Source organism: Staurois parvus, unplaced genomic scaffold (genome assembly GCF_062004578.1).
Source record: "Staurois parvus isolate SC_StPar_1 unplaced genomic scaffold, SC_StPar_1.0 ptg000136l, whole genome shotgun sequence".
NCBI lineage: Eukaryota > Metazoa > Chordata > Amphibia > Anura > Ranidae > Staurois > Staurois parvus.
In genome coordinates this window covers 11302521-11322564 of record NW_028317932.1, presented here as the reverse complement: position 1 = coordinate 11322564, position 20044 = coordinate 11302521, and the positions used below count along the sequence as shown (strand labels likewise).

Sequence of the window (20044 nt, the reverse complement as noted above, 5' to 3'; positions counted from 1 at the left end):
TGTCAAGCGGTTCCTAAAATCCACCATCCCACTGCAAGACATCCTTAAAATGTCACGTAAACTTTGCATGCATTTCAGCCATTCCTACACCGCAAAGCACACCCTTCTTGAGCTGCAGCGGCAGAACGGAATTCCACAGCATCGCCTGATCTGCGACGTTGCAACAAGGTGGAATTCAACCCTACATATGTTAGACCGCCTTTACGAACAGCGAAAGGCCATCACCGATTTCCTGATGTTACAAGCGGATAAAGGTACTCCCCTGTGTAACTTAGATGTCAGCCATTGGCAGCTCATGCGTGACACCTGCCGCTTGTTCAGGCCCTTTGAGGAGGCCACGCTATTCGTGAGTCGGCAGGACTATGGGATGAATGACGTCATTCCTCTGTTGCACGTCCTGGAACAAATGCTGTTAACAATGGCTGGTCAGGGTGCGGTAGACGTGGCGCACAGATCTCAACGCCACATGACCCCTGTGGGGGCAGGACAGGAAGAAGAGGAGGAGGTAGAGGAGGACATTGGTGCTCAGGAATTATTGAGTGAAATGGGTGGTTTTTCCACTCAGCGGACAGGAGTGGAGGAGCAGGAGCATCTGGTAGAGGAGGAGGAGGAGACAGAGGACCCAGACGCACCGTGGCAGTATGCTGTGGAGATGGAGGCAGGGAGTCCCTCGCATTCCTTGGCACAAATGGCCCATAGCATGCTTGGTTGCTTGCGTAGCGACAGCCGAATAATAACCATCAGACAGAGGGATGACTTTTGGCTGTCCACCTTGTTGGACCCTCGCTACCGTTCAAAAATGGTGGCCTTTTTCACACCTGCTGAGAGGGAGGCCAAAATAAAGTACTATAAAAACCACCTATGTAGTCAGTTGGTCTCTGCCTTTCTGCGCCAACGTCCATCCTCAGACACTGTGGGCCCTGTGCGCTCGCGTTCCGCTGCCATGGCAGCAGGGGAGGGGTGGGGTGGTAGGAGCAGTGGCAGCTCCACCAGCAGCGGCTGCCTCAGTCTGCAGTCGATGATGAGTAGCTTTCTTCACCAGCGCAGTGAGGAAACTACTAACCAGCCGCAGCAGCAGCAGCATCAGGTGGACCTGGAGCAGGACCTCAAACAACAGGCTTGGGCCTACTTGGACAGCACCCTGCCAACCGAGGTAGACAATCCCCTTGACTACTGGGCAACGAAACTTGACCTTTGGCCCCAACTAGCTGAATTTGCCCTTGAAAGGCTGTCATGCCCGACCAGTAGCGTGGCATCGGAGCACGTGTTTAGTGCGGCAGGAGGTATTGTAACTCCGTGGAGGACACGACTGTCCACCCAAAGTGTGGAGAGACTCACGTTTGTGAAAATGAATCAGGCGTGGATTAGTCTGGATTTCAAACCACCAGTTCCTGACACAACTGACTAAATCCGCCATGAATCATGCCCCAAACATGTTATTAGGGACAAATGGAAGACCTCCACCTGATCCGTACATTTGTATATATATTTTATTGAGAGGCTGCTGGTCGGCCGACTCATGTTTTGCACATTTTTAATGACTTATACTCTGCAGGTCGGGCCCCTCATGAATTGGGGTTTTTAAATTATTTATACTTCGCTGGACGACCGTCACATGAATTGAACCTTTTTAATGACTTATACTCTGCTGGTCGGGCCCCTCATGAATTGGTGTTTTTAAATTATTTATACGTCGCTGGACGACTGTCACATGAATTTAAACTTTTTAATTATTTATAGTCGACCAGTTCCAGACCGATGGAATAGCAATTTTTTTAAATATTTATTTGACACGTGTTGTCCATCTCATCAATGAGGTGGACTGTTTATTTATTGGCCACGGTTTGGCCCCCTCCTGTTTCTTACATTGTTAACTTGTTGTATCGGTCACGGTTTGGCCACATGTTTGGTTGTCTTGTTAAGATTTTCTGTAATGTACACAGTTACGCTTGACTTGTCGACTTTCCACAATCTACTAAGGTATAGCATCGCATCAAAGTTTTTTTTTTTGGTCTAAACCATTTCTTATAATGTCAATTTGTAGGATACGCTGCTGTAAGGCGACCTACTTTTTTGTCACTGTGTAGACATCTATTTATAGGCCGATGTTTGGCCAGAAAGATATATTTAGTAATAACCTAGCCGTTCAAGCCGCTCACTGAACACCTTGGGAATTGCTTTGTATATCTGTCGCCTTAGGGGCCGCTGTCTGGCGACATCATTTTTTGTCACTGTGTAGACATCTATTTATAGGCCGATGTTTGGCCACAAAAATATATTTAGTAATAACCTAGCCGTTCAGGTCGCTCCCTGAACACCTCGGGAATTGTTTTGTATATCTGTCTCCTTAGAGGCCGCTGTCTGAACAGCTCATGAATTGCTTTCTATATGTGTCGCCTTTGAGGCCGCTGGCTGGACAGCTGATGAATTGATTTGTATATATGTACTTATTGTCCGCTGTCCGGACAGCTCATGAATTACTTTTTGTATATAGCCTTCCAAACCACTCTCAGAATAAGTCATGATATTCATGCTGTGTATAGCCTTATAGGCCAATGGTCAATCAAGTCATGATTGTTATAGTGTGTATAGCCTTATAGGCCGCTGTCTTTACAACTTTATAATTCCATGCAGTATATAGCCCTATCGGCCACTTTCTGGCATCCAGTTGCTGTAGCCCCCATCACCACACTGTGCCACGGGCCCCTGTACCGCCTTCTTATACTGCTGCCAGATCCATCCTCTGCCATGTGCGTCTTTGTCGTCTGCTCACGCTGCTGGGTTCCAGTTTTAAACCTAGGCCTGTGTATGGCTTCCGAATACTGCTGCCTCCACCGCCACCCTGCGCCATGTGCCTCTGTCGTCTGCTCACGCTGCTGACGGCTTCCGCTTTTTAAACTAGTCCTGTGTATGTCTTCCGAATACTGCTGCCTCCACCGCCACCCTGCGCCATGTGCCACTTTCGGGTCTCCTCACACTGCTGCCAGGTCCATACTGATTCATGGCCCCCTGTACCGGCTCCTCATGAACGTGGTTCAGCGGGTTTGCATCACTTAACGGCAAATCGTTGACAAATGCTGGGACGTTCAGTGTTGTGCGCATTAAGCCAGACACCAAAGGGCAGCACAGACCTGTTATTACTCGCTCAAGCATGGCTGAACAAAACCAGTCTCTACCACAAATTGGACCCAGACCTGCCCAGGGTCTCGTAAGTAGATTGCACGGAGGAGTAGAGTCCGTTATCGGAATTAAATAGACAAAACGCCACACCAAAAAGAGTGGCCATTTCCAACACTTATTCCAGAAAGAGGAACAACCCGTTTCATATACGGCCCGTAGACGTTTCACGTCTGCCACATTCAGTCGATTTAAGACGCAAGCTCCACTTCCTGTGGTCTCTGACCGTCGATATACCTTTAAGTGTCAGCTTTAAAGCTATATTCCCTTCGGAGCACTGACACTGGTGCCCTTCCGTCAACATGCCTTTAAGTTTCAGTTTTCAACCATATTCCCCACAGAAGCCAAACTCTTGGGTATCCCAGAAGCTGCTCAGTGGGTCAGGGCAATAAAGCTCCCGGTTCGCAGGTTGTTCCGTCTTATGGATGGAAGTACGACGGTATATGATCTTCTTCGCACCCACGGCATTACCTCATAAAATTTCTGCATTGCATCTGCAATCACAACGCTGACTTCCCGGATCGCCACTCAGCCATTGGACTCTTGATAGTCGTCTCCCCACACTGCTGCTGGGGGGACTTTTTAACCTAGGCCTGTGTATGGCCTTCAATTGAAGCTGCTTCCGCTCCGCCACTCTGCCATTGGACTCTTGATAGTCGTCTCCCCACACTGCTGCTGGGGGGACTTTTTAACATAGGCCTCTGTATGGCCTTCAATTTAAGCTGCTTACGCTTCGCCACTCTGCCATGGGCCCCTGTACCGCCTCCTCTTGCTGCTGCCAGGTCCAGAGTGTGTCATGGGTCCCTGTACGGCCTCCCATTGCTGCTGACTTCATCGCCAGACTCTGCAATGTGCCACTTTCAGGTCTCCTTACACTGTTGGTGGGTTCCATTTTGTGATAGGGTGCTGTATGGCCTTCCATTGCTGCTGCCTCCACCGCCACCCTGCGCCATGTGCCTCTGTCATCTGCTCACGCTGCTGACGGCTTACGCTTTTTAACCGAGGCCTGTGTTTGGCTTCCGAATACTGCTGCATCCACCGCCACCCTGCGCCATGTGTCTCTGTCGTCTGCTCACGCTGCTGACGGCTTCCGCTTTTTACCCTAGGCCTGTGTATGGCTTCAGAATAATGCTGCCTACACCGCCACCCTGCGCCATGTGCCTCTGTCGTCTGCTCACGCTGCTGCCAGGTCCATACTGATTCATGGCCCCCTGTACCGGCTCCTCATGAACGTGGTTCAGCGGGTTTGCATCACTTAACGGCAAATCGTTGACAAACGCTGGGACGTTCAGTGTTGTGCGCATTAAGCCAGACACCAAAGGGCAGCACAGACCTGTTATTACTCGCTCAAGCATGGCTGAACAAAACCAGTCTCTACCACAAATTGGACCCAGACCTGCCCAGGGTCTCGTAAGTAGATTGCACGGAGGAGTAGAGTTCGTTATTGGAATTAACTGTGAGGGACTTTTAAACCTAGGCCTGTGTATGGCCTTCAATTGAAGCTGCTTCTGCTCCGCCACTCTGCCATTGGACTCTTGATAGTCGTCTCCCCACGCTGCTGCTGGGGGGACTTTTTAACATAGGCCTCTGTATGGCCTTCAATTTTAGCTGCTTACGCTCCGCCACTCTGCCATGGGCCCCTGTACCGCCTCCTCATGCTGCTGCCAGGCCCGTAATCTGCCATGGGCCCCCGTACCGACTCCTCATGCTGCTGCCAGGCCCGTAATTTGTCATGGGCCCCTGTACCGCCTCCTCATGCTGCTGCCAGGTCCAGAGTGTGTCATGGGTCCCTGTACGGCCTCCCATTGCTGCTGTCTCCATCGCCACACTCTGCCATGTGCCACTTTCAGGTCTCCTCACACTGCTGGTGGGTTCCATTTTGTCATAGGGTGCTGTATGGCCTCCCATTGCTGCTGCCTCCACCGCCACACTGTGGCTCCACACTCTGGTTTTGGCCCCGTGACTGCCCAAATGAGTGAAGTGTGCGGTGATTCTAAGATCGACGGCACTCATCTGCATGTCATACTGACTGACAGTATTATTTCTCTTCCCCAGCAGACTCCAAGGGCATTTAAATTAAAGGTACAGTGTTCTGCACTAATATAAAGGCTCTCTGAAGCCTAGAAACACCCTTTTTATAAGTTATATTCGCAGCGAATATATTCGGCTCGAAGCGAATTTATTCGGCGAATTCGGCGAATCAACCGAACCGAATTTTTGAATAATTCGCTCATCTCTAGCTCTGACCATCCACAGAGGTTGCAGGTTTTGGACCTCGGGCAATCCTTGGTCTCATGACCTGCAGAACCTACAAGAGAGCACATGGCAATCCTTACCCTCGTGCCCCGGCTGTCCGCACCTGCGGCATGACTGGGGTTGATCCGGGTAATGTAGGAGTCCTGCGGACGCTCCCAGGGAGAAGCACTGTTGCAGGTGTTGGAGATCTCCAGCGGGACGATCTCTCAGCAATCTGCAAAACACGGCCCACTTACCTGTCCAGAAGCCGTTGGCGTCTAGTATCCGGACTGGGTCCTTCAACACGACACAGAACCTCTGGAGATAGGTGGCGATGTCTCTTCCAGGGACGTGAGGGTTCCTCATGGACACCGTGATCCGCCTTTCATCCCTTTGAATGGGAGAATTCGCAATAAACTTGCGGAAAGGGGAGTCGGGCCCAGAGGTCTTCACCATCTCCCAGTACCTTCTGCAGACCTGTAACAAGACAAAGGTTATAAAGAAGATACCTTTCACGAAGGACTGCACCGACAGGGTCTCTGCCTTGCTGAATCCTTGTTCCAGGATCATCTTCTTGCCGAAGACTTCCGGGGTCATGTTCGGGACTCTGCCTTCCACCTCTTTCAGCCGCAGCACGACTGTCTGCTTCATCCAGGGCTCCAGAGGAGGGAGACCTTCTGCAGGGCTGGAGCGTTCTGAGGTGGAGGTGGAGGCGGAGGGGGTTTCTCCCGGGGTCTTGGCAGGGGCGGCGGTCAGCGGCTTCTTGGCGGTTTGCTTGTTCTTCCCCATCTTGTCGCAGAGGAGTTCTCAGGAGGGCTTCCAAGAGATCTTCAGCGGATTCCTTCTCCTTCTTCTTCCTCGGCGGCTTCACTCTTGCTTAGCCTTTGAAAAGGCTATTGAGCGTCTACTGCCCGGAGGTAGTAACGCAGAGTGAACAAGGGGGGGGAAGATCACAAACTCGTTCTGTGTGGGGGCTAAGCCTCAAACCCAATAGCAGCAAGCAGGTGAAGCCGAATTTAATCGACGATCCTACCGGGCCGAGTAGAGGGTACCCCACACAGACCAAATGGCTGGGATAGATGCAAGTGGTTCTCAACGTCCTAGCTGGAAGCAGGGACACCCCTAAAGGCAAGGTCGATACTACACTTGATCTTAGCCAAAAGGCTGAGAAACACTTCTGGTCATACCCGCATCCCTGACACCTAGCAAGCACATAATGGGGAAGTTACACAATGGGAGAAAGATACTTTACACCTAGACAAGATAGGCAAACACAGGTACACATTATAACAATAAACACATAACACCTTAATAAACAGATTACATATAACAGCATCAGGTTGTTTTGAACCCATTGTATTCTTCTGTTTGAGTCACTGAGTCTAGTAGGGGGTTTAAGCAGTCAATGCTGGTTTGGGTTGTTGATTCTATACCCCAACAAAACACAGAGGACCCACATCTGTATCTGGGTCCTCCAGTTCTCAGTGTCTGTGTAGTTCAGGGAGACATGGATTTGAATCAGAAGTAAAACTACTACAAAGTTCCTCCAGGCGCACACCTCCCAAAGAATAGAGCCTCCTCAAATGCCAGGTCCCATAGTCAATAGGCAAGAGGATAGCTTGCAGTCCCCTCAGAAAAGCCCCTGCCCCAGTTGGGTATGTCACACAGATGAACATGCTAACTCCATGCAGATAGCGTCCTCTAAAATCTTTTTCTTTACACCATCAGATTCATTTATTTATTTATTACATGCATTTTAACCTCCCTGGTGGTATTCCCGAGTGTAGCTCGGGGTAAAGTTTCAGTACCACAAGCAGTAACCCCGAGCTACACTCGGACTTACCATGTGGCGCTGCTCCACGATCCCTCGATCACTTACCTTGTCCTGCGCTTCCACGATGTCCCTCCTGTGGCACTGCAGGGCACAGGTGGGTAGCACTGCAGGGCACAGGGGGGTAGCACTGATGGGCACAGATGGGTGGCACTGATGGGTACAGGTGGGTAGCACTGATGGGCACATGTGGGTGGCACTGATGGGCACAAGTGGGTGGCACTGATGGGTACAAGTGAGTAGCACTGATGGGCACAGGGGGGTGGCACTGATGGGTACAGGTGAGTAGCACTGATGGGCACAGGTGGGTGGCACTGATGGGTATAGGTTTGTGGCACAGTTGTGCAGCACTGCTGGGCACTTATCATCAGGGCACAGATCATCAGCGCCCTGATGATCAGTGCCAATCACTTCTCTAACAATTTCTGGTTATCGGCAGTACTTTCCTCATGCTGTGACAGCGTGAGGAAAGTGTAGCCAATAACCGAGAACTGTATTTACCTGATTTTCTGCTGTATCACTGGACACAGCTGATCACGTGGTAAAAGGCTGTTGGAGGCACGCAGGGGGCGTGTTCTGGAATGACGTCCATGGACGTCCAACTGCACTGTAGCCATCTTTCGGCTATAGCTCAGTAGGGAAGAGGTTAAAGTGTTACTAGACCCAGGACAATGCATTCACTATATCTGATCTCCCACAGTACACACAACATGGAAATGCAATTATTTTATAAAATATAAACTGCTAAATACCTTTCCTCATCAGCAGTATATAGCAGTCTTGTGACTTTTATCAGTGTCCGGCCGAGTACTGGTTAATCTTGTAGGAGGCACTTTCATTCTCCTCTGACTGTCTTATGAGGCTGCATGACCCCTGACCTTCTGTCTAGACAGCGCTGATTGGCCCTTTGCCAATCACATGCACCCTGTCTAGCAATAGACCCCAAACTGAGCATGTGCAGACTTGCCACTGTGCTCAGTCCATAGGCAAATGGACTGGGGACAGTAGAAGAAGGGTAGGATCCGAGAAGACAGGATCAAACTGCCTTTTTACACAATGCGGGTGATTAACCCCTTAGGATCTACAAACATGGTTTACTGCATATACAGACTGATTTTACTGTTGTGGGTTTAGTAATACTTTAAAGTGTTACTAAACCCAGGACCCTGCATTCACTATATTTGGTCTTCCGGAGTGCACAGAACATGGAAATGCAATTATGTTAGTAACTATAAACTGCTAAATACCTTTTCTCATCAGCAGTTAGAGCAGCCTTGTGACTTCTATCAGTATCCTACCAAGCACATGTTAAAGCTTGTAGGAGTTTTCTCCGGGAGGATGCAGAACCCCTGACTTCTGTCTGGGCAGTGCTGATTTGCCCTGTGCTGATCACATGCACTCTCCCAAGCGAAAAAAAAAAAAACCTCTCTAGCAATACACACCAAACCGAGCATGTGTAGAGTGACTCCTCATGATATATCTTATCAGGAGATGAGATGGGGACACTGGAAGAAGGGGAGGATCAGAGAAGACAGGATCAAACATCCTTTTTACACAATGCAGAGGATTAACCCTTAGGTTCCACAGTGAGTATAACAAGCATGCTTTACTGAATATACAGACTCATTTTACTGTTGTGGGTTTAGTAACACTTTTAGGGCTCATGTACACTGCAGCTGATAAACTGACGTTCAGGAGCTGTTCAGCGTTTTTTTCAGCAGCCCCTGAACTCACCCTAATGTTTTCCTATGTGTCCATGTACACATCGTCATTTACAGTCATTTACAGGCATTTGAGTTTACAGTCGTTTTTTTGAATGCAGAAAACTTGCGTTCAGTAGTCGGTTTTAAGTGAATAAAATCTTTATTATGCTGTTCAAAATGAAAATTCCAAAATTCTGAAGCATTTATTTAATTGTGGCCTGCGACCGGTTACCAAATTGCTTCATTGGCCTGTGCTCTCCTAAAAGTTGAGCCCCCCCCCCCCCCGTATTTCGGCTCTTCTCCGCACGCAGGTATCCTCCTCCTCTGTTCATTATACCCAGGCACTGGGCTCCTGTGACCTGTACTTGCAGCGTACTCAGCACGGTGAGCATGGAGCAGCAGATTAAATAACATGTAGTCAGTGGTATCAGAAACATGCTGTCCTGCAGGACGCGGTCACCTAATCAGCAGCCTTTTGATGACATCGGGTACCTTTGGATATGAAGTCCCATTCACACCCACAGTAACCTGCCCCTATGAATGCCTATGTGCCATTGTGAGATGGTCCAGGCCGGTGAAGGCCAGAAGCTGTAGACCACCGTCAGTGAAGCTGGGTCACATTGCGCCCTCCATGCGGGCGCTCCCAGCCTCACTGGCCGTGCTCTTGTTGTGAAAGCGATCCACAGTTGTTGGCTCAGCCAGCCTCTTCCTCCCTCTATTGAGATGCTATTTTTAGCAAATCCTACTCGTGTCGCCACGGGCTGTGATCACATCTTTCTCTCCCCGTTTCTGCCTCCCTCCCATCCTCAGCCATCCTTTCCCTCTCTGTCTGCAGATTTGAGAACATCACTGGCAGCGCTCCCCGGCGACTCAGCACTCATGTAACCTGCCCGGGCAGCGAGCACGGCGTCAACTTTCTTCTGCTTTGTGTTCTACGCTTCCTGGCAGCCTCCTTGCTGAGGATGGATCGTCTGGATGAGCGGAGAAGTTCTCCGAGCAGCTACTGAATGAGCAGCAAGGTAAGTGGGCTCCTCCATCCAACAGCCGACCAGTCAGACGGAGAAGTAGTCTGTAGTTTTCTGAACAACCTGCTACGGTCAATGCTGCCGGTCATCGGCACATCACTACATCACTGCTGATCCCAAGACTCGGCCAAATCCATTTGTACCACCATTGCCTTATTTTGGCTGATCGATGAGATGAAAAACAATCACTTCAATATTTTACCCAAATCTATCAACTACTGATCATTGGCCCCTCCCTAGTTATCACTTTCAGCCAGTTTTCGTCAACTGAGTTGTATAAAAGCAAAGAGACAGGGATTGGTTTTTAGAAAAATTCGGATTGTTTTAGAGACGATCGCTCAAAGCAATTGATCAATAATCATGAGATCGCTTTTGTTTTTTGCGTCACCCAATAAACTTTGGATGGCATGGATACAGATACATTTACAATTTGTATTGCACTGAATGATCTTCTCAGACATGCAGCTGATTGAGCTTAGATTCGCTCCTTCATGAGCACGTTTTTGCGCACTTTTTTGGCACATTTTCACGCTGCATGCATGGGGCAGCCCATTCATTTCAATGGACTGTCCTATATGTAAAAATTGTGCCAAAGTAGCTACCTTTTTGGGTGTTGGCACTTTTTTACTGTGTGTTTTGATGCATTTTGATGCGTTTTGATGCATGTGAAATCGATCATCTGCTTGTTGAGTTTGGGTGCCGTTAACAATAAATGATGCCACAGGCATGGCAGGTGTTCGTTCACAGAATGCTCAGGTGTGAACCTAGCCATAGATTATGCAATTTTTTTGCTTGCTTGATTGCTTGTCAGTCAGTGTTGATGGGGGAATCCCTCCTGTTGCACTTATTTTGTATTTTCATAGCGGGAGGGTTTCCCACTGAAAAAAACCCAGCAAGCTGGTTGTACTAAAGTTGGATGCTAGATCAACTTCTGTACAACCAGCCTGCCCACAGATGTATCGAAATTGTCCAGTCCCTACTGGACCAGATGAATTTCGATCTATCATGTTACAATCTAACCATACACTCAATGAACACTAAACTTTACATTTAACAAAATGAATGTACAGTAGGGGTACCTACCTAAACTATCCAATAAATGAGTATCCAATCAGGCAGGCTGGTATACTGCATAGCTATTGGTAGACCTTAAAGAGATTGTACAATCAGATTTGTACATTGTATTGTGTGTAGTTACCTTAAAGCAATTGGATTGGATAGATGATTGTATTAAAAATTGCTGCAGATATGGCCAGAGTAAAAAAACTAAATTTTGTTCTTTGGAGCTGTTTAGGTGTCCCATACAGATTTTAAACTCTAGATTTTTACATTGCTGTGCATTTTCCTCAATATTAGCCAATCAACTCTTATGTCTCATATGGTAATAATAGAGACCTGTAATTCAGATGTTTTCTTCCTCAGTGATATTGACATTTTTTTTTTATTATTATTATTAATATTATTATTATACAGGATTTATATATTGCCAACAGTTTGCTCAGTGCTTTATTATTATTATTATTATTATTATACAGGATTTATATAGTGCCAGCAGTTTGCTCAGCGCTTTACAATATAACGGGAGACAATACAGCAACAATACAGTTCAATACAAGAGGGTTGGGCAATAAGGGATCATGGGGCCCCTGTGTCCTTGCCCAAACAAAAAAGCCTATGAAAAAGGTACCAGGGGCATCTTATGGGGCCCCCTACTGACCCCGGGCCCTCGGGCAGTGCCCGAGTTTCCAAATGGTCAGTCCGCCCCTGGTTAGGGGGGCCCTGCTCCTTGGAGCTTACAATCTAAGATTTTTAATTATATTATTGCCATATTGTCATGAATATTTATTCTACGCAGGGAAGGTATATTCCCCTCAAGCACCCAATCATTTTTTAGAAAAAAGTTCTATTTTCCCGTTATGCTCATAGACTGTTGGTAGATCTGATGAAAGTCCACCATTCTTTAGGAAATGAGCCCCATAAGTATGAGCCCCAAATCCTCGATGCAGATGTTGGATTACTAATGTAAGTTGGTCTAGTGTAGAGATCCTTTAATTACGTATTCACTGCTTTGAAAAAAATATCCTGTTACAATCTGGACATAACCCATTAAAGGATCATTCAATTGTGCAGTGAGGACAACACTGCCAATTTAAAACTGATTAGTCATCAATAAATATGCAATATGTGGCTTTGATAAAGTCAAATGTTGTGTCAATGCGGTCATTTCCCAAATACTGGTAATTCATTATGTTTGGTGCAGATACTGCTATTTTGAATAGTCATTTGTGAAGTATTGAAACACAGAGCAGTATCAGAAGCTCTCAATTCTTTGCTGCAGCAGCGACATAAATTTAAATAGAAAACATGAAAACTACTCATTTTCCACTGCTTGTTACTTGGCAGCAACTGAATTTATTTAAAGGAGAATTCCACGAAAACTGCTAATTTTCCATTGCTTATTACTGGGCAGGATTTGCATTCTTTTAAAGGAGAATTCCACAAAAATTGCTAACATTCTACTGCTTATTACTGGGCAGGAACTGCATTCTTTTAAAGGAGAATTCCACTAAAACTGCTAATTTTCCATTGCTTATTACTTGGCTGCAACAGTATTCAGTTAAAGGAGAATTCCTCTAAAACCACACATTTTCCATTGCTTATTACTGAACTGCAACAGTATTAATTTAAAGTAGAGTTTCACCTGCTGCAGAAAAATAATAAATGCACCCTTTGTTGATAAAAAAAAAAGATCAAGTGCAACATTAGTGGATTGGGGGTACAATGCTTTGGGTCCTGCAGACTATTCCTCCAGCTGCAGGTCCATACCAGGTACAGACATTCAGTTATAATTTCCATGTTCCGTGATGTCACTGTACGTTTGCTCATTTGAGAACTGTCCTTTTGTGGTGGCAGGTGGGACATGTAGTTATTTCATTCACATATACTCATGAATGAATGACACGGGTGTGCAGGTAGAGCCCACATTTTAAAACAATGACAAAAGAAGGCAGGGAGAAAGAAACCCCGGATTCTGTAAAGGTAGGGTGGGGACGAGGGCAACTGTGGACTCTGACCATGTTTCATGTTACATCCTAATTGTGGGTGTAGTATAAAACATGAACGGAAAGATGGACTTCTCCTTTAAGAAGTAAACCCAACTATGTTGCGCAGTCTGCTCTGTAACACTGAGATCTCGCCACCCCCTAAGCTGGCCACATACTTTATATCAGTGGTTTCCAAAGTGCAGCCAGGAGGCCGGTTGCAGCCCTTTGCTTGCCTTTATCCAGCCCTTGAGGCACTGTTCCTGCCATTGACACCAACAATGGGGCACTATTCCTTCCACTGACACCAACAATGGGGGGTGCTATGGCCCCCCCAGATTTTTGTTGTGCCTCCCCAGACCTCTGAGAGTGCATCCACAAATCCATGAGACCTGATGGGGATAGTTGATATAAGGGGGCACTCTGATGGGGCAATTGATGTAAGGGGGCACTCTGACGGGGCAATTAATGTAAGGCAGCACTCTGACGGGGCAATTGATGTAAGGCGGCACTCTGACGGGGCAATTGATGTAAGGCGGCACTCTGACGGGGCAATTGATGTAAGGAGGCACTCTGATGGGGCTATTGATAAAAGGGGGCACTCTGATGCGGCAATTGATGTAAGGCGGTACTCTGATGGGGCAATTGATGTAAGGGGGCACTCTGATGGGGCAATTGATGTAAGGAGGCACTCTGATGGGGCTATTGAGAAAAGGGGGCACTCTGATGCGGCAATTGATGTAAGGCGGTACTCTGATGGGGCAATTGATGTAAGGGGGCACTCTGATGGGGCAATTGATGTAAGGCGGCCCTCTAATGGGGCAATTGATGTAAGGGGGCACTCTGATGGGGCAATTGATGTAAGGGGGCACTCTGATGGGGCAATTGATGTAAGGGGGCACTCTGATGGGGCAACTGATGTAAGTGGGCACTCTGATGGGGCAATTGATGTAAGGGGGCACTCTGATGGGGCAACTGATGTATGTGGGCACTCTGATGTGGACATTTTATGTTAGGAGCACTCTGGTGAGGCTAATGTAGGGACGGACTCTTATAGGAGCCTTGATATAAAGAGGAACTCTGAGACGAACTCCTGATATAAGGAGGGACTCTGTTAGGGACAACTGATATAAGGGGGCACAGGTTCTGTTTAATCACCCCAAACTAATGACAGCATTCCCAGTTATATCCTGCACCACCTCTGCACTACCTGTCAGATGATACTTCTGGATTATGATTCCGTCGTACAGAAGCATGCTAAGTGAACAGGAAATATTGGTTCCATACATCCTTGTCATACTACTGACAATATGCCCCCTGATGTTTTTAACTGCACCCCCAGATCAGATTGGCTAGATCCGGCCCTGACAATGGGAAACTATTCCACCAATTGGCACCAACTATTTTTCCTCCTAATATCAAAGATCGGCCATTGTTTACTCCCATTGGGCACAGCCGGCCCCCCTAAAGTCAGAAGGACAGTAAACTGGCCCTTTCTTTTGAGAGTTTGGAGACCCCTGGCAATCATTGGTATAGGCAATCACTCTGTTATAGTATGTACTAGCAGAATGCATTATAGGAAATTTGTAGAAATATAGGAGCTGCCATTGGTGATTTTTTTTTTAACTGAACTTCAGGCATAAATATAATAAAATGAAATGTAACTAGAATAAGTACCTGAGATTGGTGCCAGCCTCTAGTAATCCTCTGTACAGTAGAACTCAGACTAGGAGAGGGAGGGGCATTCAGTCTCTGCTGCTTGCACATAGACCTACAAAAAAAAAATTTCTACCATGTGATCCGGTACAGACAAACACACTTGGGGTTGATTTACTAAAACTGGAGAGTGTAAAATCTGGTGTAGTTCTGCTTAGAAACCAATCAGCTTCCTGTTTTTTTTGACAAAGCTTAATAGTACAAGTTGAAGTTAGAAGCTGATTGGCTACCATTCAGATTTTGCACTGTCCAGTTTTAGTAAATCAACCCCACTGTGTTTGTGACCTGTGTTTGGGCTGATGTTAACTTAACACTGACACCCTCTGCAGATCACAACTGCAGTGTGCTTTAAGTGCAGAGCGGAACACGCGCACGGATCGCAGGTTTCCCCCACCGCGTTCTATTGTAAACCTAGCTTCTTTGTCCAGTCACAAGCCAGGGTTAAGGAGGTAACCAGCCTGTACTGTTATAACTATAGTAGACAAAAGTCAGGTCACCAACCTGATCGTGCTTTCTGGCAGAGTTGTGTAATTCTCAGGACTGGTTGGACAAAAGTAAAATCCTCTGGCTGGTAAAACTTCCATGTATAAATATCTCAGCTATGTATTTAACTATTTACCTGGAATTTAGCTTTCGGGCCCATTTATACTATGACGTGCACAAAAAATATTTCTGCATTCGTTTTATGTACAGTGTTATGTGCATTTACCTGCGTTTTTTAAAGTGGAACTTTAGTCCCACTGTGTACCAGCTCCCCTCCTCTGGTGTTACCATCATTAGATGCACCAAAGGGCACTGCACATGTGCAGGTGGTTTTCTGCTCATGTGCAAAGGCAATGAAGGTTTGGGACCCTCCTGATAGCCATCTTTGCACATACCTGGGGAAAACCAACATGTGTGCAGATGGTTGGGGAAACCAGTGTGTGTGCAGCTGTGCCGCAGGGCTCACTTGGGACCTGAAGCCCTGTGGCACATCTGTGCACATGAAGGGGCCGGGGACAAAAAAAATTAAATTTTTGCCTTGGCAAGAAATGCCTAGTGACACTAGTTCATGGAAAAATAAATAAATATAATAAATAAAATAAAATGTCCAATTTTAAGAGAGGGAGGTGGAAAGAGGCAGGGCAACATGACATTTAGGATGAAGGTCTACTTTTATATGTTTTTCTGCTTAATATGGTTTATTATTATTATAATAATAATAATAATAATAATAATATGATTTTAAAAGGTGTACTTTGAATGTATGCGCATTTAGATGCATTTACACTATATGTGATTAAATGCATTTTAATAAACTCAGCTTTGTAGTGTGAACATGCAACATAAAAAACATCTATTTTCTAGGTGTCATTACAGTTACCTGTTTTCACCCAGCTTGGTAAAACTTAGTGAGAACAAGTCCTTAAGATGCAATTTTTGGGGCTAGCATCCTGATTCTGTACTCAATCCTTGACCTGTAGCAGATAGAATAGGAAGTTCAGTGTTTTCACTGGCTGTATGCTTGTTTCACCTCAGTGACTGACAGTCCTGAAACTTGCACAGATGGCAATAAGTTATCAGTGGTAGTTTCAACAGTTTTGTTCTCAGAGGTTCACTTTAAGGCTCCGTACACATCTTCGTATTCTGGGAATGCACAAAGAAAAGCATGTTTCCATGTGCGTTCCCAAAATGCACAAAAACTGCATGTTGTACTTGCGGTGCCATTAATTGTTAAGGAGATGTGCTTTTTGCCATTGCCATTTTTCCATGGGCTACCCTATGCCCTAACTTGAAAAAAAAAATGCATTGTTAGGCTCCATGTACACAGGACATTTGGAAAACACTTTTGAACAATGGAAACTGCTGGAAAATGTAGGCTAAAAAACTCCTGTTTAGCCACGTTTGCATACCGTGTTTATGCGCATTTATAAGCGTTTGCGTTTAGAAGCGTTTTTCAAAGATAACCTCAGGAGACCTTCCAAAATGCCCAAAATGCACTGAAAAGCAGTAAAAATTAACTATTTCAGACATTTTGAGAGAAATAGAGAGAGCAGAAGCAGAGAGAGCAGTATGTGTTGAGATTACCTGTCTTTTCTGGTTGTATTCACTATGGATCCCATCATGAGCATAATGCGGCACATTCTACCATTTTTTCCTTCATGCAAAACCTGGAACTGACTGAGCTGGTGTACCGGGTCCATTTGAATACATGGAAAACACTCTGCATGCATTTCTGATGATGAAAAAAGGCTCTGGACAGCATCTGGACATGGAACAGTTAAAAAAAGCTTCTAAACGCAAATGCTTATAAAGGCAGTTAGCCGCGTTTACATGCATTTATAAGCATTTAAAAGCGTTTGGCGTTTGAAATGCTGATAAAATCTACTCCTGAACGTAAGTCTGGTGTGTTAAAAAAAATGACTGTAAACTCAACTGCCTGTAAATGACTGTAAACGATAGAGCAGGGGCGGACTGACAACTCATGGGGCCCCCGGGCAATAGAGGATCATGGGGCCCCTGTGTCATTGCCCAAACTCAAAAAAGCCTATGAAAAAGGTACCAGGGGCATCTCATGGGGCCCCCTACTGACCCCGGGCCCTCGGGCAGTGCCCGAGTTTCCAAATGGTCAGTCCACCCCTGTGTACATGGACACATAGGAAAACATTAGGGAGAGTTCAGGGGCTGCTAAAAAACAAACGCAGAAAAGCTCGAGAATTCAGTTTATCAGCTGCAGTGTACATGAACCCTTAGGTGTGAATGGGACATTATGTCTGTGGAAGATAGAGGAGGGCAACCAGACACCATCGGTGCCATTCTTATCCCAGGAGAGAGAAAAGCAATAGGCCGAAAAATATTCAACTAAATGTTGGTTCCCCTGAGTATAATCAAGCAGGGACGTCTGCTGCTAACCATAGACATCAGCTGGTGATCATTTCATTTATTCTGGATATTGTTATGGAAACACATCGTTATAGGACTGATCAGGTTAAGGTGCCCCAGACCTCCTCCATAGGACTCATGCATCTTACTACAGTACACCAGGACAACCAAGCAGTACAATCTGCACGTTTGCCTGCACACATGTGTTTGGAGCTAAAGGATTAATAATTATTTACCATTTGCCGGTATTCAATTCTGGTTCACTGGTTCAGAGAAAAACAAATCAGTGTTCAGGTCAAAGGAAGGCAGCAGTAAGTGATATGTGATCACATATAATTAAATCTTCCACTGGGGTGCCACAAAGGGACTGGTAGGTAGGAAACAGGTGGAGCCTTTTCCCTTGAACGTATAATTTCTGTTATTATCTTGTTCAAATAAAATAACCGGGTGCTGAGAAGGCTGCTGGTGTTTTTGGCTCTCAGCTATATTTGACATGTACTTTATTAAAAATAATATCATATGTAATTCTCTTGAATTACTGGGTTTAGCAACACAAAGCAAAACAAGTTTGAATAATAAGGCAGAGTCTTGTCTGTAACTGAGCTTTCTAGCATGTTGTGTTGTTAAGTGGTCCATGTTGACTGATCATAGCAGTTTTATTTATTTTTACAATGATCCCTATTGAAAACCTATTTACAACATCAGCATCAGATGTCCAGATGCTTGTAGCCTATGTTGTTTTAGGGAAGAGGTGCTCGATCTTTTGAAGAGCGGGGGCCACTTAAATGATTTGGAAGAGGGTCACAGGCCACAATAAAATAAAATGGTTCAGAATTTGAATTTTTTATTTTGAATAAGATAATAAATATTTTCTTCCTGCAGCCTCTGAATGCCGGCGGGAGGGAGAGGAGGAGAAGCCTCCTGCTGCAGGAGAAAATGGAAAGGAGCAGTTCCTGTATATGTTGCCCCCTCCACCCCTCTTGTCCAAGAGTAAAGCAGAATGTGACAGGGAGACCCCAAACACTTAACACGTAAACTAGCCCCACCAGACCTAAGGGCTACCATCCCTCTTGTAGCTTATCAGTCAAAGTGTGTACTTTATATAAAATAACATTTTATTATGAAAATTACAACAAAGGCACCCATAAACATTCTTAGAAATTACTGTCTGCTGGCAGAGATTAATAGATAATCTCAGTCTTATTACTCCTTGCATACCTTTTTTTTCTTTCCCTCCCAAATCTTCTAACAGTTTTTTTTACTAAGGGCAGATGAATCAATCTCCCTTTACATCCTAGAATGGTACCTAGAACTCTGATTCTGCCTCCTGGAACATGTGACAGGAACTTCCCAGCATGCAGCTTTGAGGCTCTGGTTGCATCACCTGTGCCTCAATCAACCAGGAATTGGAAAAACGGTAATTGTAAGAAATTTAAGAAAACTGCCTATCACCCTAAAACAATATTTTAGTGAATAACCACAATATTTTGCTCAGCATCAAAAGCTCTTTAAAATGTTGGTAACTATAGTAAAGTAAGGCCTCATTCACATGGGTGTACTAAAGCATTCACCCATTCAAGGGCTGTTTGCCCGCACAGGATATACCAGTGTTCTTTACATCCATATGCATTCATGTCTACTGGGACACAGCGGCTGCACAGACACAGTCACTGCTCCCAATTTGACATCCATGCAGGTGCAAACGCATGGCGCCGAACTCACACTGTCGGCATTTGGGGACACGCACCCACGTAGAACACACTGTGTTTATGCAGCCGCTGTGTCCCAACTGACATGAATGGGACCACCTGCATGGGGATGCATGGAACATCCTGTGAGGGCAAACATGGCCGTCACATGTGTTCATGCTTAAGTACAGCACAGTGGCTAAATGGTTAGCACTTCCGCCTGGCAGTACTCGGGTCGTTGGTTTGAATCCCAGCCACAGCACCACCTGCCTGGAGTTTGCATGTTCTCCCTATGCCTGCGTGGGTTTCCTCCGTGTACTCCAGTTTCCTTCCACACTCCAAAGACATGCTGGTAGGTTAATTGGATCCTGTCTAAATTGGCCCTAGTATGTGTATATATGAATGTATGTTAGGAACCTTAGATTGTACACCCCTTGAGGGTTAGGAACTGATGTGAATTTACAATATATATATGTGTAAAGCGCTGCGTAAATTGATGGTGCTATATAAGTACCTGAAATAAATAAAAGTACCCCCATATGAACGAGGCCTAAAGTCAACTTTTTGTCTCCTTTCAGGATCTGTAGCCTGTTTACTTTAGTAAGGTTATAGTGTCTTTCTGTCTTCCTTACTGAGTCCTATACTGGTTAGGCATTTTGTTTTGAGCAGCTGCTGTGTGCAGCCCAAAGCAGACAGGAGTATTGATGCTTGCCTGTGCTGCATGTGGGTGGCAGGTACACTTTATATTTTACATGGGTTTATTATA

General features: G+C 45.8%; 1 protein-coding gene across 2 annotated transcripts in view; it reads left to right on the top strand.

Annotated features, from left to right (window-relative positions):
* The first annotated feature begins 9558 nt into the window (after positions 1 to 9558).
* HDAC9 (histone deacetylase 9) overlaps positions 9559 to 20044 on the top strand; it is a 778880-nt gene continuing 768394 nt past the window's right edge. Inside the window, exon 1 of one of the 2 annotated variants that reach the window (XM_089673174.1) lies at positions 9559 to 9965. In XM_089673174.1, coding sequence (XP_089529300.1) covers positions 9954 to 9965 — 12 coding nt within the window. In that variant the 5' untranslated portion in view covers positions 9559 to 9953. The remainder of the gene's footprint in view (positions 9966 to 20044) is intronic. The other variant, XM_089673175.1, reaches the window with a different exon arrangement.